At 43.5% G+C, this 25,398-nt stretch overlaps 1 protein-coding gene across 8 annotated transcripts in view; it reads left to right on the forward strand.

Annotated features, from left to right (window-relative positions):
* The window catches only part of Bmal1 (basic helix-loop-helix ARNT like 1), a 99,034-nt gene that overhangs the window by 69,009 nt on the left and 4,627 nt on the right, over positions 1–25,398 (forward strand). For 6 of the 8 annotated variants that reach the window (XM_070019411.1, XM_070019414.1, XM_070019413.1 and 3 more), the window contains 13 exons: positions 626–664; positions 964–1,005; positions 2,387–2,544; positions 4,895–4,974; positions 10,111–10,203; positions 11,650–11,767; positions 14,437–14,586; positions 17,020–17,266; positions 18,359–18,465; positions 19,901–20,051; positions 20,907–20,995; positions 22,801–22,909; positions 24,429–24,522. In XM_070019411.1, coding sequence (XP_069875512.1) covers positions 626–664; positions 964–1,005; positions 2,387–2,544; positions 4,895–4,974; positions 10,111–10,203; positions 11,650–11,767; positions 14,437–14,586; positions 17,020–17,266; positions 18,359–18,465; positions 19,901–20,051; positions 20,907–20,995; positions 22,801–22,909; positions 24,429–24,522 — 1,477 coding nt within the window. The remainder of the gene's footprint in view (positions 1–625; positions 665–963; positions 1,006–2,386; positions 2,545–4,894; positions 4,975–10,110; positions 10,204–11,649; positions 11,768–14,436; positions 14,587–17,019; positions 17,267–18,358; positions 18,466–19,900; positions 20,052–20,906; positions 20,996–22,800; positions 22,910–24,428; positions 24,523–25,398) is intronic. The other 2 variants (XM_070019415.1, XM_070019416.1) reach the window with 1 other exon arrangement.

A 25,398-nucleotide genomic window follows, 5' to 3' on the forward strand; every position in this document is an offset into this window, starting at 1 on the left:
AGAGTTTGTGAAAGGGAAGTAGATCTCTGCTGTGGCCTCAGGACTCTCTGTGGCCCTCAGCCTCATACTCCCCTCTATCCCAATTCCTTGAGCACAGCATCTCCCACCTCTCTGAGAAGCAGAGCATTTGGTGGCAGTGCCTTGGAAACGCTGCCTGGGGCTCTTCTCTGTCCTTTGTTGGTGCTTTAATTAGCCCTCCTCAACCCTCACCCACTAGATACATGCACTCATAGCTTCCATGCTTGTAACGTCTTGCAAATGGAATAAGCTCCATTTATCCAGAATAAGGAACGATGCTTGGATACTGTGGTTAACTAAGAGGTTCTATAAACAGTATTACCAATTTTCAAGCACTCAGAATATGGCATAATGTACTTGAGATGCAAACTGTAATTGAAACTGCTTATAAATTTCACTAAATGTGCAAAGCCAGTCCAGGTTTTTATAGTAGGCTTGACCTAATTGTTTTTGTTTGTTTTACTATTCTCCATCATTAATCTCTACTATGGTTACTTGAGCTCTCTAGTTGTTTGGTTTCTGGATAAATGGGAGCCTTCTGTGTTACAATAAGAAGCTCTGCTGTATGTCTTTATTAACATGCAGTCACGTTCTCTTGTTTTTGCAGAGAAAGCATGGACACAGACAAAGATGACCCTCATGGCAGGTACCATGAACCTAGTCATTTGAACTTCAGTGTCCTTATAACTATTTTCTTTGCACGATTATACATTCTGTCACTTGGAGTATGACCTCCCCGTGTCTCGATTTGAGATAAGCAAGGAGGCCATGAGCCTATGAGCTCAAGAGTGTCCTTCCTTCCTCAGTCCCTATTATTCTAACTACCAAGGACCCTTATGTCTGTGGAGAGGTGACAGGGATTAGATAGGACAAAAACCAAAAGTGTGTAACTGCCAATTATCTCCAGGGGATTGCATTTTTATCTTTTGCTATTTTCCTCCCTAGGTTAGAATACACAGAACACCAAGGAAGGATAAAAAATGCAAGGTAAGCTTGGCCCCTCTAAAACCCTTGATGATTCTTTTGAGGGCAGTGGAGAAATGTCCATGTGTTTGGTCCCTATATGTCAGATCTTTTCCTCAGGAAACAGGGAAGGAGATAGTAGGTCTGGGCCTGATGCAGCCTTCTGTCTGTTGCTCCCACCAATGGCCTTCACTTATTGCTATTTGAGCATGTTTAACCCAAAAGGGACTTTGGAGGTAGCAGAAAATCAGTGAGGGCTGTAGGCTTTCTTGACTCTTTAGCAGAGGTCCTTCCACAGATGACATAGCTCAGCGATTCATTCCATTCATGCTCTGTGCCTTGCCTAACAGGGGCTCTTACCATATAGCAAATGGCCTCTGAAGGCCAGACCTGGGCATACCTGCTTCTTTGAGGAGATCCTCTTACCTGGTCCTTCCTGCCTTAGCCATACTTGCTGACTCTGCCCATTGGGTCCTCAGCTTCCCTGCCATTAGTACCAGGGACATCTGAGGCTCTGTCATGGCAGAGAGTACCGGTGAGCTTCAGTACTGCTGACCTGAGACTTTGCATGTGAGCTTTGGAAAAGGTTCCAGAGCTCCATAGCTACGTCTCCATTGTTAATATTCCTTCTTAGTAGGATGATCACAAGTAAGATTAATACCCAACACTTCTGATATTGCATTTCCAGCTAGAAAGAAGTGTTGCCTTCCTCAAGACACATGGTGAGCTTCTCAGAGACCTCAAAGGGAGTGGGGTATTCACTGTGGCTGTGCTGGATGCTTGGCTACATGAAACCTCTACCTCTCTTCTCTCTTCTTTCACCCTCATCTCAAGATCCAGTTTTGTAGAGGCTGGGAAGAAAAGCAATGAAGAAAAATGAACAATTCAGTTTATTGTGGAAAGGCGATATACATTTATTTATTTATTTATTTATTTATTTGTGTGAGTCCCAGGCTTAAACTCAGGGCCTGGGCACTATTTCTGAGCTCCTTTGGCTCACTTGAGCCACAACTCCATTTCTCGCTTTTTATTTTTTATTTTTGGTAGTGTAGAGGAGATAAGGGTCTTACAGACTTTCCTGCCCAGACTGGCTTCGAACCATGATCCTCAGATCCCATCTTTCTGAGTAGCTAGCAGGACAGGTATGAGCCACCAGTGCCCAGCTGGAAAGTCAGTTTTCATAAAATTCTTTCTTAACACAAAGGATGCTGTAAGTACAAACAACTAATTCCTATGCGGTATTGTGACCATTTTAGGGGAGTGGCTTTAGTAGAAAAATCTACAGATTCTATCTTTGTCCTGTCAGATGAATATTGGACACAGTTACAACTCACTGTTTATTTTTGTCATTTTTTTACTTGATATTTGCTCATACTTCATAAAAGTCATTTTTCATATCGTTCAGAGAAGCTCACAGTCAGATTGAGAAGCGGCGTCGGGATAAGATGAACAGTTTTATTGATGAGTTGGCTTCTCTGGTACCAACGTGCAATGCAATGTCCAGGAAATTAGATAAACTGACTGTGTTGAGGATGGCTGTTCAACACATGAAAACATTAAGAGGTGAGACCCTGGGCTTTAAGGTCCTTTATGTTAATTAATTAATTAACTAATTAATTTTTGTAATGGTCCTGGGCTTGAAAATCAGGGCCTGGGCATTGTTTCTGAGCTTTTTTGCTCACTCACAACTAGCACTCTACTGCTTGAACCACAGCTCCACCTCCAGCTTTTTAGTAATTAATTGGAGATATGAGTTTCACAGACTTTTTTGCCCAGGCTGGCATTGAACCGTGCTTCTCAGATCTCAGCCTCCTGAGTAGCTAGGATTACCTCTCTGATCATTCCCCCAAATGTTACCAGCTTTGCCTAGGCTAGCTGTGAGTCCTGAGGGAAATGATGATTACCTGCAAGTATGTAGCCCTGTGTAACATGCTAGTACTTTTCAGCAACTGATTTGCCGTGGGGACTGAGATACAGATTTGCACTCCTGCATCCCAGAGCACAAGAGCTGAGAGTTTTGCATACTTTGCATACACTGAAGTGTGAAGGTATCAAACTCCCTGCAGATCAGGGAGGACACTACCTAAGTCCCATCTTGCATATGTGTGTGTGTGTGTGTGTGTGTGTGTGTGTGTGTGTGTGTGTGTGTGTGTGTGTGTATGTGTTGGGGGGAGAATCCCACTTTACAGTGAGAAAAACCAGAAATGGAGGCTCAAACCGTGACGCAGACAAGCAGCTTCAGTTCTTAAAGAAAATTCCTTTGACAAGTGAGTCACTGGTTGATAGATAGTTCTTACAGTGTTTTATTGTCAGGAATGAACACTTGATGATATTTTCATCTTGCTGGAATTTTCCCGAACTGGATTGACTCTGTGAGGGAGGCAGTATTTTTCTTCTTTGCTGAGTGTGGGGAGAGTGAGAAAAAGAAGCAGAAAACTGGAAGTGACTTCATCAAACCTCGGGAGAAATCTGAAATATATCTGGCATTTTGGTGAATCCTGTTGCTGTAATTTTCCAGAGTTAGTCTTGGATTATTGGATATAGGCGATAGTGAGCACTCAATTTCATCTGTCCTGAGTGGTCAAGGACACATCTTGGTATCTGTGTAAGGCCACTAGAAATAAGAAGTAGTTGGTTTTGTTCTGATTTTGTTCATTATTCAAAAATGTAAATGTTGTAGCCAATAGTTGAAGAATGACACCTAAAAATTCATTTTAGTGACGATAATATGGGTTATGATAAAGGAATTTCTTTTTTATTAGCATGCATTAATTTTGCAAAGGGAAATTACATATAAGAAACAAAACACTGGAAAATTACAAAGTAGAATAAAAAGCAGGGCTATGGAGAAAGAAAAAAAAATCACAAACATTCTGTTGTTTCCCTCCTTCCCCGGGTGCTTTGAATTGTTACAGACCTGAGTCATTTTATTCCTTCACCACTCTGTTTACTGTTCTGTAGCTCCCAAGGCATCCACTGCTGCTGACATTTTTCTCAGATATTGTTCTGAAAAATGTCAGGTTGCAGTGCAGTCCTTGTGTGCGTGCGTGCGTGCGTGTGTGTGTGCGTGCGTGTGTGTGTGTTTGTGCGCGCGCGCGTGTGTGCCAGAACTGGGTCTTGAACTCAGGGCCTTTAAGCTCTCAGTTGGCTTTTATATTTTCTCACAGCTGTGCTCTACCACTTGACCATACAACCAAGTTATAGCTTTTTACTGGTTAATTTGATATAAGAGCCTGACCTGGCTTTGAACCTCAGTCCTCACGTCTTAGCCTCTTGAGGAGCTAGGATGACAGGAATGAACCACCCGCACTCGGCTGCAATACTTTTAAACACAAGTCTTGTCCCCTTCAGTCCTGGGAACGAGAGCTTTGTGGCCTGGGTAATGCGTTTCTCCAGGCTTCCAAGCTCATTAGCTCACCTTGCTGAAGGGGAGCACATGTACAGATCCTCTGCACTCTATCAGTCAGGACCTGGGACCTAGATAGTTTTCCAAGAACTTTTAGAATAATGCTGTGGTGGACTGCTTGACAGTCTACTTCATGCAGACCTTGGGAGGGAGAAACCTGTTCAGGAACTTCCACCAGTTTGCCTCTAGATCTGCCTTTTCTCTTAGAAGCAGATTTTTTAACTTCTATTATCTCTTGGTTTTCTCTATTATAAGAAAGGCAAACTTGTTAAGTCTCCTGTGGGGAACAGTGTTCTCTTTTCAGTGGCATTCTCTTTGGAGTGACAGGATTCTGAACCCAGAGCTAGTTCTATCCTAGTGAATGAAAAGAGGATAAAAGGGAAACCCTGGGTGGTAGGCTCTAGGCCTTATCTAGAAGATGAGAGACAGCTAAGTAGAATGAGGTGATATCTGAATATAAAGTCTTCCAACTCTCTCTTTGCTTCCACCCCACCCCCACCCCCCAAGGTGCCACCAATCCATATACAGAAGCAAACTACAAACCAACTTTTCTGTCAGATGATGAACTGAAACACCTCATTCTCAGGGTATGTTGCAATTATGGCATTATTTTACCAGTACAGATATTCCCCACATACACAGTGCTAGTGTTTGATAGAAGGGTTTTGCACTTGTTAAGCAGGACTTCTACTTGAGCCACACCCTCTGCCCACAACACTGATTTTTAAATACATTTCAGAGTAAGAATTATCAGGTACTTAACATTCCTTCCACCGAAACCTGTCACCTTTTTTCTAAGGTTTTTTTGGGCTGGTCCTGTTGCTCAAACTCAGGGGCTGGGCACTATCCTTGAGCTTCTTTGTACTCAAGGCTAGTGCTCTACCATTTGAGCCATGACACTATTCCCAGCTTTTTCTGAGTAGTTTTTGGAGATAAGAGTCTCATGGACTTTCCTGCCTGGACTGACTTTGAACCATGATCCTCAGATCTCAGCCTCCTGAGTAGCTAAGATTACAGTCACAAGCCACTGGCACCTGTCTCTCTCTCCTAATTCTATTTAGGCAAAAATGGAAGGTCTAAGCTACTTGATCTTAGGCTACCAAAGGCAAGACTTCGTTAGGAATTATGTTCCTACATGAAGAATTTAGAAACTTCTGAATATGACAATGTTTGAGACTTTCGCTTTTCTTGACTTTAACCACTGGCACAAAAAAATGTACCTAAATCTTTACACCCAGACCCAGCCAAACCACAGAATTGCCAAAGAGGAAAATGCATAGCAGATGTGCATGTTTTTGCTTACTTGACATTAGTGCTGTTTGCCTTGTTAAGTTTCTACAGAGATGATTGAGAATTACCTCTCAACCAGGTTCCTAAGAGCTTGTGAAGGACTCTCAGGCAGAATTAGCTCTGCACAAGGTTCTGAGGTGTGCTGCTGGACAGAAGGAGATTAATAGAAACTGAAGGGCAACAAACTAGATTGAACAGTTCTGAGGTTTTATAGACCTATAATATCATGAACATATTGTATTTTATAAACAGAAAAAAACCTAACATGAAGGAAGAGTACTTGCCTCCTCCTCCCACACAGCTAGGCCTGACCTTCCCTGCCTAGCTTCTACAGCGTGGAAGTCCTGGCCTTTCTGTAGAAGTTTGCAATGCTTCCAGATAGAGGTAGTCCTGCTGGGCCCCAGCATCATCACTGTCCATCTTTTGCTCAGCCTAGCTTTAGGCACTCTGTAAGCCTGGCCTGTCTGCTTGCCCTAGTATTCTCTCCATCTGCTCACCATATGTTGTAGAAAGGCTTTAGCTTCAGGGAACAGAAAACCTGATGACTCCATAGGCTTTCCCTTCTCAAGGACAACTGGTTCAGGGAGGATTGGATCAGATTGCTAGGATGGCTATGGACATTAGAGGGCCGGGTTCTTTCTGCCTTTTCATACAGCCTTGCCAAGCTTGAATGATTGCTGATTTCCTTCACATAACAAGATGACTAGGCCAGGTGTGAGTAGTTAGACAGACTAGGGGCTTTACCCAGAGGATTTTTCCTTTTTATCAGGAAAAGAGACTCCTTCCCGGAAGCCCAATCCCTTTTAGTTTATTGGGACATATGCTACCTGGTCTCACTTTAGCTACAGGGCAGGATATAGAAGCAAGTGTACAGATTTTCCAGCCTCCACTGTAGAGGCGACAAGAGAGAAAGGAGGTGGGAAATGAGGATAAGAACTGGCCCCTCAGAAGTATTTACCACACACAGTTTCCAAAACCACATCCATTTGCTAGGTTGTCCTCCATGAGTGAGTTGCACAACCCAATTCAGCACTTGACCAGTGGTCAAGTGTTCTGAGGTTGAATGGAACCTTAGAAACTACTTTATTAGTGCCATATTTGGGACAGCTGTAGTATTGCTCCTCCCCAGCTTTCTGGTACACAAAACATTGGTAGGTCAGGGTTTTTACATAATTTACAGATGCAAGTGTGTTTCTGAACTTAAGGTAGGACTTCTTTTTGAACTCTGTGAAAAATCATCTTGTTGGATGGTTCCATTGTCAGCTTGCTACACACAATCCTCTGAATCTCTAGGTGATTTACATGTCTAGTGGGCATCTTGTGTGCTTTCAGTTCTTATTTAGTCACCAGATCCACAAGCATTATTACATACTTAGTGGATGCATGGCACTGTTACTGCTCGCAGACATGGTTATCCAGACTTCCTACTCTGCCCCGCCACTTCAGGCCTTCTGTACATCCATCCTCGTTGTCAGGGGACCCATAAAGTTAATGTAAGCATCTGCCTCCAGGGCTGGCTTTATGAACATGCCAAGGTACAGTCATCCAGGGCTCCCGCTTGGTTTAAAGTTTTGCTGTCCTATCCAGAAAAACATTATTATTATTATTATTATTATTATTATTATTATTATTATTATTATTATTATTATTATAACAGTACCAGGGTTTGCACTTGCTAGGCAGGTATTATTATTTTTAGATGGGGTCTTGCAGGTTTGTTTTTTTGATGGGGGGGTGGGGCATGGGCAACCTAGACCTCGGTCCACTTATTTACACTTCTTTCGTAGCTGGTATTACTGATGTGAACCACCATGCCCATCTTTTTCTTTCCTTTTTTTTTTTTTTTAAGTGATGGGGTTTTGGTAACTTTTTGTTTCGGCTGGCCTCAAAGGGTATTTCTCCCAATTGCTTCCTCTTGAGTAACTGACATTACAAGCATGTGTCACAAACCTGTCCCTTGAAAACCTTAGTTTTTTAACAAGGGGCCTGCATTTTCATTTTATGCCATTTATGCCTTACCCACAAATTATGCTGCTAATCTTGATTGTTTTTTGGTGCTGGTCCTAGGGCTTGAACTCAGGGCCTGAGTACTGTTCCTATGTTGCTTTTTGCTCAAGGCCAGCAATCTACCACTTGAGCCATAGCACCATTTCCAGCTTTGCAGGGATAGTTTATTGGAGATAAGATTCTCAAGGGCTTTCCTATGACTTCAAACCATGATCCTCAGATCTTAGCCTCCTGAGAAGCTAGGAATACAGCCATGAGCTATATGTATATATGTATGTATGTATGTGCATATGTTATGTATGTATATGTGTATGTCTATATATGTATATATACATATGTACCCACATACATACTCCTTTTGCAATATCCCATTTAATAATTGTCTTGTGGGTTCTTTTAAAATGATTTCCTATCATATACCTACATATATTTGGGTCTGGAACAAGGATTTTAATACTTCTGTTAAACACTTCATGGATGGGCTTTTCTGCTCCTCTGTTTCAGATAGAGCTCCCGCTGATTTGTCTTCCTTGGCAAAGCTTGTCTCACTTCTCTGACACATGTCAGGGCCTGGAAAATACTATCCAACTTCCAGATGTTCAGTTGCCAGCAATTTGCATGAACAGAAGGCAGGCTGCACTCACAGCTTTTAGACAGTTAGGTGCAGGCCCTGGCTTCCACTTCTCACCCATGCCTTAAGTGTATTCCAGATATCTAGTGGAGTGTCAGGGACCAGTGAATACTATTTCAATCCTACCAGAGCATCTTCCAAGGCTGTCCTGTGGGCCTTATGCTAGTAGTGTTCTTGCTCCTCAGCTGTCCCCTTAGCCCCAGCTCCTCACCTGGTGGCTTGTTTGCCAGAGTGCAGCAGAATGGCAATGCAGACTGAATCCATCCATGACCTTTGCGGTGAGATGAAATCACCCTGCCTTTGCCCTGGTCTTAGATCTACTTCTGCCCGGCATTTTCTGTAAGATGTCACAGTCACCTTCCCAGGCATCATTGGTACTGCATAGCCACATTAGTGAACAGCCTGAAAACATTTCTCTTAGATAAGATTGTCTCCAAGGCAAATGAGGAAGTTATTAATATCCTACTTTTTCTTTTGACGGAATGAGAATTTCAGCAGATGGTGCTTGGAAAATTGTCCACCCCACCCCCGTTGTCGTCATTTCTTGCCCTGGGACAGCTTAGGGACTTGACTTAGGACTAGGTCCCTTAGCCTTTCTCTAGCTGGCTGGCTAGCTAGGTTCTTATGGTTCTAGTTAGTGATTCTGTCTGCCCTCACTCACTTCTATTCCAGCCCGGGTGCACATACAATTTTTTCTTAATCTTCTGGTACATGAATACATTTATCAATTATTTGAATTAAACTCCATCCCAAGGCCCTTGTGTGGAAAAGGAAACAAAATTTGTCTAAGTTTTTTTTTTCCAAATAACAGCTTGAAAACTCATGAACAAGATACTAATGGACCTGCTGTGCATTAGAATCAGGGGAGTGGGGTCATTAGAGCAAGTGCATGCTAGAATGTGACGTGCTGTCCCCATCAGAAGAAGATTTCACCCACGCTCTCACCAGGAGCTGAGTAGTCAAAACAGCCTGAGCTCTCAGGCACTGTAACTTGGGCATCTGCCTCCTTCATTCTTTCTAACAAATGTCTTATTCCTATGCCTGTCTTTGTTGGCACTTTAGATTTTTCACTTGTGAAAGGATAAGAAGAATTTCATGGGAAAATTTGGCTTTTCTTTTCCTGACTGTCTTGAATGCAAATGGGCTAGCCCTGGCTGGAGTAACACTGTTGATAGCAGTAGGTCCTGATCTGTCACTGAATCATGTTGGAATAAGGGTTAAAGTCACCCTACTGATCATTTTCATGCCTTCCAGCAAAACAGTGAACACAAAACATCACTCACCACTCCAGAAAACATTCTGCCAAGCTCTCTTTAAACCTGACCAAGGGCTGGTGGCATAGTTCAAGTAGTAGAGTACCTGCCTAGCAAGTGCAAAGCCCTGAGCTTGAACCTGGGACCACAAAATCCAAAACAAGTAAAGCTGTTCAAATTATAGGCAGATGGTGGCTGAGATATGGATTTTACAGGATGTTGCCAGTCTAGGATTCTATTATTCTTCACAGAGTTCTTAGAACTAGAGCAGTGAATTGATTTCTAGGCATCATCACACAATCAAAAGAAAGTTCTTAAGCCAAATTTAAACTAAAACTTAGTTTAATTGGACTTTGATATATAGATCTATATGGGGAGAATCTTATTCTCTGGAAACATTTGTTTTAAGCATCCTGTTCTTAGGATACCAATGAAATTCAGGAATGTGCCTGTGCTTTGGAGACTTATAAATCTTTGATTTGCTGCTGTACAAATCATCTGTCCTGAAGTATGATAAATTGATTGTCCATTTCTCTGATTAGGCAGCAGATGGATTTTTGTTTGTCGTAGGATGCGATCGAGGGAAGATTCTCTTTGTCTCAGAGTCCGTCTTCAAGATCCTCAACTATAGCCAGGTATTGTTCAAGTTCCTGTTGGTTGGGGGACAGCTAATGGCAGTCATAACTCCATGTTTCAGGACAATTACATAATGCACACATGAAATCCTTTTACAAAGTCTTTAATTTCTTAACAGAGAACTTTTAAATGTAGGAAAAGAAACCTTTTAATGTTTTATTTCCTCAGTGAAATATCTGACCGAAATATCTGACTTTAATCTTTTGTGCAATGTGATGTGTGTGTGTGTGCACGCATGAGCACACTCATGTGCTAGTACCAGTGTTTGAACTCAGGGCCTGGGTGCTGTTCCTTAGCTTTATTACTCAAGGATGTCACTCTACCTCTTGAGACATACTTTCACATCTGGATTTTTGTTGGCTAATTGGAGATAAGAGTCTCCTGAACTTTCCTGACCAGGCTGGCTTCAAACTTCAATCCTCAGGCCTCAGCTTCTTGAGTAGCTAGGATTACAGGCGTGATCTATTGGTGCCCATCCCTAACTCTAATCTTATCAAAAGTTTTATAGTTTTTTTAATGTAAAATAAGTATCCTGTAACTATGGACTATGTTTGGAGAATGAGGCAACCTGATGAAGGAGAATGGTAACTCAGTACTAGAGGGTAAACTGATATGAAGCTCTGCTGAGCCTCAGCTTCCTGTAAATGTTGATTATCAGCCGTACTTTTTATGATAAAATAAGAGTAACAAAGTTTCTAGAACTAGGCTTTTCCCCAATTATGCCCTCAGAATTTTTCATTCATTTTCTCTTTTACATACTAATATTTGCATGGAAGCCTGGTAGGCAGAAGGACTGAATTAAAATTATATCAATTAGAATGCAAATTTAGTTTTACCAAAGTGTTTGGCTATGGAGCAAGTTTTACCTTTATGTATAGATAAGGGAACTAAGGCATCATATAACTCAAGAGAGGCTTAGATGGGCAGGCTGATGTATGCCTATAATTCTAGAACTCTAGAGGTTGAAGATGACAAGTTCTGAGGCCATGACACATCAAGTTTAAGATAAGACTAGATTATCAAATGACACTCTGTCTTGAAACAATAGATAAACACATAAATACACCTATGAAGAAGAGAAAGGCTTAATGGTAGAGCTGGAAACATCCCACATCCTACGTTCCTCCTTCTTAGGCCTTACCAGGGATCTTGTAGTGGCAGAAGTAAGTTAAAAAGAATACATCCAGCCAAAATATTCTTGCCCTAGAGGTACATGAACTGTTTCTCTTTCATTGGTTATCAAAATCTTCCTGAAGCCTCCTTTACCATATCCGTCTAGGCAAAGAGCCGGGACACGTGTGCAGGTTCACATAGGAAGGATTTGAAATACTCATGCTTAAAAATACAAAATAATGGCAAAAGATGCATAGCCTGTGAGCACTTGTTGCATAATTTTTTATTCCACCTATAGATAACTTGTCATTTTTAACATTTCATCCCCACAGAATGATCTGATTGGCCAGAGTCTGTTTGACTACCTGCATCCTAAAGATATCGCCAAAGTGAAGGAGCAGCTCTCTTCCTCTGACACGGCACCAAGGGAGAGGCTCATAGATGCAAAAAGTGAGTGGAGGGGAAGGCTGGTGTTTCCTCAGCAGTCCATCCCCATTGCCCCGTGGGGCACCAGCAAGTACAGAGAGGGTGTGCGTCCTGGCCTCAGCTTCCCTCTTCCCACAGCTGCTGTCTGTGGCTAAATGGAATTATCTATGTCCCTTTGGGCTTGTTTTCATTGTAGTCTACATAAAGAAGAAGAATACTCAAATGTCCAAGTTTAATGGAAGAAAGAACCACTTGGATTTGATTCTTTTTGATTTCTAGTCTTTTAATATTTTCCAGAAGCAAGAACTTCCCAAGTTGTACCTTCCTCCAGACTGTACAGGCATCATATCTCTTTGAGTTGCAACCATGTAGCTCAGAAGAAAAAGGAAAGAACATTTCAAACATAAATAGGATTGGCCCAAGTGTCTCTTTCTCCTAAGCTTGGCCAAAATGGCTGTTTAGCTCCTCCTAGTTTAGCTTGGTCCCGTCTTGGCTTCCTTTCCACAGCAGTGGAATCACCACACACATTCTCATCCCCTCACCCCTACTCCCACACCTGGTCCTGTGCCTCCTGTGCCAGGCCATCAGGGATCTGTCTTCTCTCATGCCCCCAACTGGTAGGCACATACATCCTGAGTCCATTACTCACTTTTGAGGGGTGTCAAGCAATCTATTTAACCTTTCTGTGCCTCAGAGTTTTCACAGGCAGAATGGCACCCATTGCTTTGACTTGTTGCTAGGATTAAATATCTTAGTACACTACATGAAGTTCTCTGTACCTAGCAGTATTTCAGTGTTATATTAATCTTGGGCTAGGCCAGTCATGGCCTAACCAGTTTCTTGCTTCTAAGTTCTCAGTCCCTGAAGGAATACCATCCAAGAACAGTGCTCGAAAGCATCCTTTTCACTAATGAGCTCTGTGTCTTCCTAAAATCAGATGTAGGTGCCTATTGCATCTTTCTAGGGTCCCCAGGAGAAGAGGATGAATGGTGTTTGGTCCTTGCCTTTGAAGAGGTTAGGAGACAGGGACCCAGATAGCACCCAGATAGCTGCATCTGAGGTGCAGCCATGAAAATAGCACCGGGCATGGAGAGGGATGAGTAATTCTCACGTGGGCGCGGGGACAGGCTTCACAGTCAGTGACAGCAGAGGTGGGTTTGAAAAGATGAATTAACGTTTGTCAGGTAGTGAAGGGAGGAAAAAAAGCAGAGGAAATGATTTGTGGAGCCTCGTGGCCTACTTGGTGCATTTGGAGCAAAGTATGCAGGGTAGGGGCATCCAGTGAAGGGCTTTGAGCTGGGTGGGCAGGTTCTGATTGGCATTCTTGGGAAGTCATTAACAGAGGTGGCGAAATGAGAAGCAGGTGTGTGGGAGGTGCCATGAGGGACCATAGGATGCAGCCATTGCCAGCATGACTACACCTGTTATGACCTGTCTGGTCCTGGCCCCAGGTGGTTGCAGCCACACCAGCCTTGAGTACAGAGAGGCTCAGGGACAGTGCCCAGGCCCTGAGTTCAAGCCCCAGGACTGGCAGAAAAAAGAAAGAAAGATAAAAGAAATAAAATGCAAATGAGACTGGTGGTGAAACTCAACGATAGAGCTCTAGCTAGCCCAGCATACATGAGGCCTTTGTGTAGTTTGAGTCCCAGAATGACACACAAAAATGTAAACTGCAAACATGAGCCACATGTATAAATTTACATTCCTGGTAGCCATGTTTTTAAAAAGTAACAATGAATGCAACATTAATAATATATTTTTATTTGACTTAAAGCTAAACTATTAGTTGATATTTAATAAAAATTTAACGGTCTTTATTTTAGTGCTATCTTTGAAATTCTGTGCAACTTCATTCATTCCTGTTTTTCTTTTGTCCTCCCTCAGTACCAAGGTTTGAACTTAGACTTCACATTTTTGCACAGCTTTCTTGCTCATGGCTGGCACTCTACCACTTGAGCCATATTTCCAGCCCAGCTTTTTACTAGTTAGTTGGAGATGGAGTCTCATGACTTTTCTGCCTGGGCTGGATTCAAACCTTTAAGATTTCAGCGTCCTGAGATCTATAGGCATGAGCCAGCAGTGCCTGTGTGATATCACACTTACAACCATCTTATTTCAGAAAACCCATATCCCATGTGCTTAGGAGCTGCATGTAGCTAGTGGCTGCCGTATTAGACAGCACAAACCTCAAATGGGGTCCAAGAATCTGTGTTGACAAAGTACCTTAGGGATTCTGGCCTCCAGCAAGGTTGTGAATTCAAGGCAATCCCAATCTCTGCCTTCTACTCCAACATCCAAATTTTGCCCATCCTTCAGGTACTAAGTGAAGTTCTTCCCTAGAAAGCACAGGCTGTCTTTGCCATCTGCTTGGCCCTAATCATACATCACTCTGGTCTTATTTCAGTGCCCTTCCATCTCCCTTTCTCACTGGTAAGTTCTTGTTGCTGTGGTGTATTTACTTTGATCCCCAGAACACCTAAATTATTTGTTCAATAGCATTTTCTACATAATCCACAAATATCTCCATATTAATAAAGCACCAATCAAGGGTATTGCCTGAGGTCTAAACTAGGGACAGGCATCGCGGGTATAGAACAGGAAGACCATAAAGAAGAGACTTTGCTCATGGTCAGAGCCCTGTCTGACAGACAACACTGCTCTCAGTTCACCACATTTTGTGTGTTGATTTGCAGCTGGACTTCCAGTTAAAACAGATATAACCCCTGGGCCATCTCGATTATGCTCTGGAGCTCGCCGTTCTTTCTTCTGTAGGATGAAGTGTAACAGGCCTTCAGTAAAGGTTGAAGACAAGGACTTCCCCTCCACCTGCTCAAAGAAAAAAGGTACAGTTGAACATTTTTTTCACATCCCATGAAGGGGAGGCTTGCCTTCTGCAGTGGGGCTTTCAACCAATGCTTAATTTTAGTGCTTCTGGCTGGCACGAATGGCAGCTTGAAGACCTGCAAGCCAGGGATCTGCCATCCCCCTACAGACGAGGGCTGTGAAGAACAGGGGACAAGGATTTGTGACTAGTTTTCCTCTGTGTAAAGTATGTTTGTGTCCTAATGTGGCTGGGAAAGAACACCCTGAGCCATGATTCTGACTGCCACCGGAGCCCCCAGTACTCTGCCCACTTCACCAGTGACCTCACTTTGCTAAGTGCAATGGATGGATTCACTGTTCTCCCCTGTCACTGTGTTCCCTTCCCTGACTTTCCACAAAGCCACATGGTTCCCACTTCATGTCTGTGTCCTCTGCCACTCAGCCTATTCCCAGTTTCCCAGTTCCTTTGACTGTCTCCTTTTCTCTGTTCTGGCCTCCTCTGTTCTGTCTGCACTGTTCCATAGTACATCATGTTAAATCTCATGCACATGCCAGTAACTTCCAAGTTTACATTTCCAGCCCTGGTTTCTCTTTGGAACTTCGGATTTATAAATTAACTGCCTAGAAAATCTACCTGCTTAGATATCTCAAGAGCTTCTCTGTCTAACCTATCTGCCCAAGTGGCTACCTGAGCTGAGCCTTTCCTTTGCTTCTGCTGAGGACCTAGGAGGTATGAGACTCATAGCACCCACTCTCATTCATGAGAGAGTCATGTCATGAGCCCATCAGTGGACCTCGCTGCAAGTGTGTGTAGCCGTGACTCTGCTCCTACTAACACTGAGAGCCCGGCCATCTGCAGCTTTTACATGCTTGCTGCCTTCTACACAGATTCCCCAGTGATCTTTGTGAGAGAGAGAGAGAGAGAGAGAGAGAGGAGAGAGAGAGAGAGAGAGAGAGAGAGAGAGAGAGAGAGAGAGAGAGAGAGAGAGAGAGAGAGAGAGAGAGAGAGAGAGAGAGAGAGAGAGAGAGAGAGAGAGAGAGAGAGTGTGTGTGTGTATGCCAATCCTGGGGCTTGAACTCAAGGTCTGGACACTGTCTCTGAGCTTTTCTACTCAAAGCACCTCAGCTTCACTTATGGCTTTTTGATGTTTAATTGAAGATAAAAGTCTCATGGACTTTCCTACCTGAGCTGGCTTTGACTATAATCTTCTGAGTAGCTAGGATTACAGGGATGAGTCACTGGTGCTTGGCCCAATCATCTTTTTAAAGGGGACTTTTCATTAATTCCCTGCTTAAAATTCTTTATTGCTCTTGAAGAAAAGTTCAAAATACTTAATATGGTCACATCCTTGCCATACTCAGTGCATTTGCACGATGTTTCTTTCCTGTGCTGCCTGCCTCCTTTTAGGCAAGGCTTCTGCACATGCTGTCACCTGTGAGTGAAACAACTTCTCCTTGCTGCTTCCTTCCTCTCCTTATTTGTTTCTTCTCATGGCACCCAGCAGGTTTTCTTTCTAGTGCTTTCTTCTGGTTGCAGTTCCAGAATTATTCATGTATTTGTCCATGTCTGATTTGTGTTACACTGCATTCCAATAACCAGCTCAGTACTTAGTAAATGCTCCATGATGGGAGCCCACAGGTACTCATCCAAATCAGTCTCTTTCTCTTGATTGGTTGTTTCCCTCTTCAGCATGAATGACACCAGCACCCTCCCAGTCCAGGAAATGAGAGCTACACTTATTTTCTTTCCAATAGTTCTATCTCAGAAATTTCCCTTGCTTTCCCCACAGGCCCTGTGATTATCCAGTCCTCATCTCCTCTTGCTGTGTTCTTGCCACTGGTCTCTGAACCAATTCTGCCTTCTTCCACTCCCCCAATACTGATTCTAGAGCATTCAACCCCTGACATGATTGTGCTGTTTCCCTGCTTGAAACACCATCTGAAACTCATTTCATGTCTAACAAGAACCTAACAAATTTGCTAGGAAATAAACCAAGGGCTGTATGACCTTCTCATTCTGCTTTTACAGCTTTACTCACTAGATTTCTAGTGATCAGAACCTTCCATTTCACTTCAGTCCCAAGGAGCTTAACTGTTTCTTGAATAGGCGGTATCTCTACCTTTGAACATTCTTACCCTTTACCCACCCTAGAGCCTTAACCACTGCCTGTCCTTCTTGGCTATCCTCCTGCAGAGGTTTTCAGAGGTGGGGCCTTCTTCTCTCCAGGTAGATTTATTCCTTCATTGGTATATTGTATGTAATGTCAATGGCTCTAACAAGCTTACTTGGCACTAGTTAACATGGTTTTGATGGTCCCCTTGTGGACACTGAGGCTTTGTTTTTAAAATCTTTTGACTCACTACCTACACCTCACTACCTACACACCATCATCTGCCTTTGCCTCCAGGATCCAAACCCAGCACTGACCCTTATCATAAACTTTGCTTTCTAGCGGATCGAAAAAGCTTCTGCACCATTCATAGCACAGGCTATTTGAAAAGCTGGCCACCCACAAAGATGGGACTTGATGAAGACAATGAGCCAGACAATGAGGGATGTAACCTCAGCTGTCTTGTAGCAATTGGAAGACTGCATTCTCATGTGGTTCCACAGCCGGTGAATGGGGAAATCAGGGTGAAGTCTATGGAATATGTATCTCGGCACGCAATAGATGGGAAGTTTGTTTTTGTAGACCAAAGGTAAGAGTGTGGTCCTTGAGCAATGATTGGAGAGAATTTGCAACTCTGGGTTGAATAGCTATCAGCTAGCTTTTCTAAGAAAAAAAAAAAGAATTTTTTTTAATAAAAGACTTGATGGCCCCTGACCTCATTTATCCCCTTACAGATACTCCACCCCTACTGCAGAGCAGCAGCTTCTGCATAAAGAGGGGAAGAGGGTGAGGATTGATGCTAAAATGACACTCCATAGCATGTCATCGTAAATAGTTTTCCTCGGTGTCATTCCTTGGTACAGAGAGACAGTTATATGGGGGTGGTTTGAAGTCCAATGGCTGAGAGGGTAAACATATTATTTAAATCTGTGAAATGTTTTAGAACCATTACTTTGAATGAGAAACAACTTTTTAATCATGAGTTGTCTAACAAAGTGGTTGCTGGCCATGGAAGTCTCAACATGATTGATTAAATTTGAATTTAATAAAATGAAATATTCGGTTCCTTGGGCTCCCTGGTAGGTACACAGGCTATGTCTGTCGTTGCAGAAAGTTCTCGAGGACAATGGACAGTGATCTGATGCAGCCTCATTTTATGGATGCCAAACAGAGGCCTGTTGGAATCACAGCTAGCTGAAAATCCAGATGTCTCCAATTTGTTGCTGCTTCTGCTTCCTTAAGAATATTCACAGGCTTCTGGAGATAGCCAGTGAATAACATTTCTGGCAATAGAAACAGCCACAAAATGCTAGGAGATGGCTACTTTTCAAGGCCCTGTGGCCCCAGATGCTAGAGCTCCTGGAATTTATGATAAAGAGATAGTAAAGAGCAGCTTTGCTCTGGAATTTAGCTCCCTACTACATTTTTATCTGTTTCTTTAAAAAACTCTTAAAATTTGATTTCTAATGAAAATAGGCATTAAAAGGCTTCTTTGCTTTGTTTCCTTGGTTTTATAGCCTCTGCTCAATTAATTAAAAAAAAAACCCATAGCAACAGGAAAGCCCTCTGAAAACCCACCTTGCTCTTACAGGCTGGAGCAGCATTTAGCCACTACCACATTGCTGTTAATTGTTTGAATGGCTTTTCTTTTTATTTTTTTTAATACCCTATTCTCTTTTAGGGCGACAGCTATTTTGGCGTATCTACCACAAGAACTTCTAGGCACATCCTGTTATGAATATTTTCATCAAGATGACATAGGACATCTTGCAGAATGTCATAGGCAAGGTGAGCCAGGCTATGGGAAAAGTTTCAGTTCCAAGTGTTCCCCCACTTCTAGATTCATCTACATGACCTTCCAGAGAAACCTGCCCCCTGCAGTATGCAGGGAATATGTGTGAGGAAAGACCAAGTGGCCAGGCACCACCGACCTCCCTAGAAGCATGCACAGCAGTTCACTCCACTCAGGCCACAGCTCTTTCCAGGAGGCCTCTCTTGCTTAGGGTTTACCCAGATTTTTGTATGGCCTGCACTTTTCCTGCACTGCCTCCTGTATTTTCCTACTTAACTAGTTTGTAGCCCCCAAATCCCGTCTTTCACTGTCTTTGCCAGATCCTATTCACTCATCTCAGAGTGTATTTCTAAAGTCCACCTTTTATCACACCTACTCCCTTCAACTATAGTTTAAGCTTTGTGCCCGCCCAGAGACCTACAACCCTAATGAGTCTCCCTGATCACTCACCCCTAACTATCTTCCATGGTTATTCCATTTCTCCTCAGACCAAATCTGCGGTCACATTTCCCACTTAAAACTCTCATGCTTTTAGACTTAAGCCCAACTACCTATGATCAGCATCAAATTAAGACCTCCCATCTGGCTCTCCAGTATACTCCAGCTATCCTGACCCTCTTGTCCAGGTCTGACCCACTAGGCTCTGCCATTCCTCAGGCAATGCTGGCTTCTTTCCTTTCTCCTCCTCTTGGCCAATGTGTGTCCCTTTCTTGACTCCAGGTAGCCTTAGCTTATTCCTTTCCTGAGGGCAGGAGTCATGGCCTGGCATATGAAATGTACTCATGATATGTTTATTACAAAAGAGAATGTGCTTTGAATAGGTCAGTGGTTCAAATTTCCCAAGATGAAGTACGAGACTACCTTCAGACTTTTGGTTGGGAAAGAGCATAGTCCTTTGACAATGCCCTTTTATTTGTCAGGGTTCATGTCAGAGCTGATCCTAGCATTCTCCAAAGCCTTAATTTTCATAGACACTGAAAAAGAGTGACATGACACACAAACTAAAAGGGTTAGACCCTAGCTAGGCCCTGATGGCTCATGCCTGTAATCCTCACTCAGGAGGCTGAGATCTGAGGATCACGGTTGAGAGCCATCCTGGGCCAAAGTCTGTGAGATTCATATCTCCAATTAACCACCAGAAAACTGGAAGTTTTCTGTAGCTTTCAAGTGGTAGAGTGCTTACCTTGAGCTGAAGAGCTGAGGGACAGTGCCTAGGCCTAGAGTTCAAGCCCCACGACTGACAAAAAACAACAACAAACAGCAAAAAACAAAAAACCCCAACCTGTTCTCTGAGTTTTGACTGCTGGCTTCCTTGGCTTATTAAAGAATGATGGTATTGGAGCCTGAGCACCACTAGCATTTGGTGTTGGATATCTTTTAATATTCTGATTTCAGGAAATGACAGTGTTCATGGTTTCTTTGCATTTTCAGTTTTACAGACAAGAGAAAAAATTACCACTAATTGCTACAAGTTTAAAATCAAAGATGGTTCTTTTATCACACTACGGAGTCGATGGTTCAGTTTCATGAACCCTTGGACCAAGGAAGTAGAATATATTGTCTCAACCAACACTGTTGTTTTGTAAGTATATCATGTCAGAAATTCCCTTATTTTAGTGGGAAATGCTTTGGGATCCTTACTGGGTAAAGGAGTCTAGGCAATAGCTAGTATCTTATCTTTTAATGCCACCTGGCTAATGTCTTGCGAATCTTTAGGATGGGCAGGAGGCAGGGAGCTGTTAACAAAGGCAAGTTTCAAAACTCATACCATGTAAACCTGGCTTGAGGAAAATTATGCTTGGAAACAGTGGGGGGTGGGGAATTTGCCCCCACATAAAGCAGCCAACCTTGGGATGCCAGAGGCCCTGCACACTGGTTATCCATTTGTGCTGTTATGGAAATGGGGCTGACTAATCCATGAAAAGCTCACATAGGTTCTAGCTCATACTATCCTTGGCAGGGGATGGACAGGTCTCCATGTCTACTAGGCTGATGGCCCAAGCACTAGCAGCTAGGATGCTCCCTCAAACACTGCTAGGTGAATAGAGAAAAAGCCTCCTCTTTGTGCTCCCCACAACTCCTTCTCCATGATCCATTCCACCAGTGGTTAAAGCTGAGGGAGGAACTGGGGCTGGGTTGCTGCAGGCTGGCAGGAACAGGGTGCTGGCTATAGCAGTGGCAGTGGGCTGTTGTAGCCACCACTTCCACTGGACTGTGTCCCACACCAATCAGGAAGCTCCTGACAGGCAGTGAGGTCAAAGGTCAGGATACTGTCCATCCTCAAACAGCAAGAAGACCTGTTCAACCACTCAAGCAGAAACTTCATTTTCTGGCCTGTCCAGATCCAGAGTGGACACCGGACACCTTGGCCAAGGTGCAAGGTTCACAGTTCTGAGCAGGCCTGACTCACATTTCCTTATTGCTGGGATGTTCACAGAGCCAACGTCCTGGAAGGCAGGGACCCAACCTTCCCGCAGCTCACAGCGTCCCCCCACAGCATGGACAGCATGCTGCCCTCTGGAGAAGGTAACTATGTCCTGCTGCGGCATCGGGGCTTGCCCATGCAAAGCTGCTTGTGGCCAGACACTCTACCTCCAAGTTCTCAGGACCCCCTGTTGTCACACTCTATGGAGCAGGGAGGCCCCGAGGGAATGATATGCTGACTTCTCTGAGTATGAAGAATGCTGTGGTCACTCTCTCAGTGGAGTCTAGAATACTGGGGACTCATCGTTGTACTTTCTGGAGCTGTGAAATAGTAAACTCTGCACTCCTCTTGTGTTTTCCTCCTCTGTTGCCCTGTGGCTGTGATGGGAGGTGCTCTTCAAAGATCGACCCTGGCTTCTGTGGTTGTATGCTGGGGAGTATGCTATGCCCAATGGAATCCTCCCCCAGGGCTCAACTTTGGCCCCTGCTTTCCACTCGACACTTGTCCTGCCTAGGACCACTTCTACTTGCATGGCTTCAGTCCCTGCTCTCTACTAGTGCCTCCCACACCCAAAGCACTAGCACCAACCTCTGCTGAGCTCCAGTTGTCTCTCCAAAGGCCTCCTGGACAGAACTACCTAGAGTAGAACATGGGGATCTGAAATTCAGAATATCCCCAACTGATTCTCTGTACCTTTCCATCTAGTTATCCAAGCAAGAAGTGTTTGCTCCTGTCCCTCCTCCATGATGCCTAAATACAAAGTTCTAACCCTTCTGTTTCTTAAACTCACCCAGCTCCACGTCACCACTTGGCCTTCCTCATCTGCCTGCATTATTGCCAGTCACTTCATAATACTACTCGTTCTCATCCTATCTCATCCTCCTCTATACAACCATACCAATGTTGCAGCATTTTGGTTAATGTAAGACCACATGTATGTGAGTGAATCCATAAGATTATAATGTGTCAGAAAAGGTTCTATCACCCTAGTGGTGTGGTAGCCTAGGGTAACACATTACTCACACCCTGTTTGTATGTGTTTAGCTATACCACTACTGTGTTACTTTTGGCTGCAGTATTCAGCACAATAACATGCTCACTTGCATAGGAACAATAGGCTATATAACCCTACAGCCTAGCTGTGTAATAGCCTGTACTGTGTTTGAATTTGTTATACAGTAAATAAAATTAATGATACACTTGTAAGAATGCACCCTGTCACTTAGCAATACAGAACTAGTTCATTCTCCATGTGGTGGACTTTTTAATAATCTAAATCTCAATCAGTGCTTCTTCTGTGTAAAATCCTTTGGCCTCATCCCCTGCGGATGCTGTCCAGGTCTATTAATGGAACATCCAGAACCCCTTGTGATGTCTAGTATTTGCCCTACCACTTCCATGTCTCATGCCCTCACCATCCTCCACAAATACCTGGAGCAGTCTGAAGTTCCATCCTGTGCCTTAGTGCTCTTGCATGTTGGTTTCTATGCCTGGAATACATTCCCCTCCTTACCTTTCTGCCAAGATTCAACTAAGAGCTAACCACTCCCAAAAGCCGTGGCTGGTCCTGAATGTGCTTACCTGCTAAACTTATCCAACTTAGCTCTAGCCCCATTAGACTGTGAGCTCTTTCAAGGGAAGGGACACTGTCTTATCTCTGCAACTTCACACAGAAAGTGCCATTTAGTAAAATAATTTCTGAATGCATGAAAGGCATTAAGTGCTCCATGCCAACACTTTGGCCTCTGATCCCAGAACATTCAGCCTTCCATGCTAGAATGCCTTTTCCTGACAAGACATAATCTTGGTATTAAACTTCAAGTGGATCATAGGATCTTCATCTAACACATACTAGCATTTCTTCTTCAGTTTTCCACTTTCTCATGCTCAGGTTCCTCTGTTGTAGGTGGCCCGAAAAGAACCCATCCCACTGTTCCAGGAATTCCAGGGGGAACCAGAGCTGGAGCAGGAAAAATAGGTCGAATGATTGCTGAGGAAATCATGGAAATCCACAGGCAAGTAACACCTTCTGGTTGCTCCCCTGAACATGGTTTTCAACCAGGATAGTTTTCCCTCCTCACTTCACCCTGGAGAATGTTTGGTGATGTCAGGAGACATTTTTGTTGTCACAGTTGGGCAGGAGGCTGCTGCTAATCATCCAAGGACTCAAGACCTAAACATCTTACAGTACACAAAACAGTCCCCTAGCTGAATGACAACGAATGAATTAATCAGTCTAACATATCAATAGTGCTGAGATTTAGAAATCTTCCCTTAAATAAAAAGCTAAACCAAAATAGGCCAGAGCTAGGGGGACTCTTGGGGAAGCTCAATTCCTAATACTTTGTATATGATCCAAGGACCTTCTTAGTGAGGATGGATGTACAATTCACTACACAAGTAATGAATGTTACAACCCAGGTTACTCTGGGGCTTAACATTTGTATGTTCTTGAAGCTACTAAGGGTTAGTAATAGAGATCTAGAAGAACAGACAGTAAAAGAGACAGCTCTCTTGGAGGAGCCTCCTTTTCCATATGAGAGAGGAGCTTGGAAGCAGTCCATAGGAGATTGAGGTCTGTACTTACTGTTCTCTGTACCTGGCCTACAATAAGACATTGTAAGAAAGGCCCAGGTCCATTTTGTACCACTGCTTTCTCTAGAAGGCTGCTACTTTTCCTGGGGTGCTTTTTTAGGTGCAGGCAAGCTCCCCTGGCACCTTCCATTTCCTAAGAAAATATCCTCATTTCAGGATGTAGCGGAGAGGATAAATCATTTGCTATAAACGGCAATTCATAGGATGGTAGTTAAACTCCCAAGGTAAACCAACACATCTAGATTATATGAGGAAATAACATTGGGCACTGAAAACTCAACAGCCTGAATCCAAACCTAACCCAAGGGTTTTTTTTTTGTTAAGAGGTAACTACATCAGGGTCTGTATTACAGAACAGGTGCCTAAAGAACAAATCTCACTAATCACTTGAGTTTTTTGTTGTTGTTGTTTTGTTATTTATTTGGCTACAGTGGGGTTTGAACCAAGGTCTTGCTCTTGCTAGTTGGTGCTTAGGCCAACTCTGTCACCTGTTTATGTAAATAATTTTATTGGAACAAATCTATACCCATTCATTTTTCTGCACTGTCCATGTAGTAGTGAGACAGAGATCATATGACCCACAGAATGTTTTTTTTTTTTTTTTGGTCCGGTCGTGGGCCTGAACTCTGGGCCTGGGCGCTGTCCCTCAGCTCTTCAGCTCAAGGCTAGTGCTCTTCCACTTGAGCCAAAGCGCGACTTCCGGCTTTTTTTCTTTTTGCTTATGTGGTGCTGAGGAATCGAACCCAGGGCCTCGGCATGCATCCAAGGCAAGCGCTCTACCACTGAGCCACCTTCCCAGCCCCCCACAGAATGTTTAACTATCTAGCCCTTATAGAAAAATTTGTCTAGATCTTCATCCTCTTTCTCATCCTTACCCCTTAACAAAACTGTCTCTGAAAAAAGAAAATGCAGTGTAACCGCCCTTCTCTTCTCTGACAGGATAAGGGGGTCATCACCTTCTAGCTGTGGCTCCAGCCCACTGAACATCACAAGCACGCCTCCCCCTGATGCCTCCTCTCCAGGAGGCAAGAAGGTAAGTCTTATATATTAGGTGACCTCAGGCCTAAGTCCTGAAATGCTGGAAGTCTGCAGTTGTGAAGTTAGACTTGTTCCTCCTTGAAACATATGCATCTGTGCATGGCTGGGAACATGCATACTGGTAGAGCTAGGGAGACTAACTGCTGTCCTCAAGAGGATTTATCCCATGAGACTGTGGAAAGGCAAGAAAGAACATCAGGAAAGGGGAGCTGTCAGTCTTGTTCACTGACAGAGCAATTCAAGGCAAAGGATTAGTAAGTACCTCACACAGAAAAGTACCTCTACACTGGGCACCAATGGCTCACACTTATAATCCTAGCTACTCAGGAGGCTGAGATCTGAGCATCACAATTCAAAGCTAGCCCAGGCAAGAAAGTCTGTGAGACTCATCTCCAATTAACCACCAGAGAACTGGAAGTGGCACTGTGGCTCAAAGTCATAGAGTGCTGGTCGTAAGAGTGATAAAGCTCAGGGACAGCACCTAGGCTCTAAGTTCAAGCCCCATAACCAGTTTTAAGGGGTCAGAGTATCACTAGTTTCTAAGACATCACTGTAAACAGCAATAGTACTAGTAGCACTTTGTAAATCAAGCCAAGCTTTATAGTTCATTATGGGGGATCTGCCACCTGCCTTTCCTGTGATGGGACCACACTGGGCACAGATTTTATCAGTCACCAAGCCCTCTTGAAAAGCTCCCTAATAAGACAATACTATAAAGAGGTCTGGAAACCACTTACCTGTTTTTATCTTCACCACAAAGGCTTCCAACATAGGTCATACTAATTGTAAGGCATAAATCTAGAAATAGTGCCAGAATTAGGGCAGCACAAAGACCAGCATCTGAGGACATGAAGTCCTCTTTCCCCTATTT

Source organism: Dipodomys merriami, unplaced genomic scaffold (assembly GCF_024711535.1).
Source record: "Dipodomys merriami isolate MVZ:Mamm:240054 unplaced genomic scaffold, mDipMer1.0.p SCAF_133, whole genome shotgun sequence".
Classification (NCBI taxonomy): Eukaryota; Metazoa; Chordata; class Mammalia; order Rodentia; family Heteromyidae; genus Dipodomys; species Dipodomys merriami.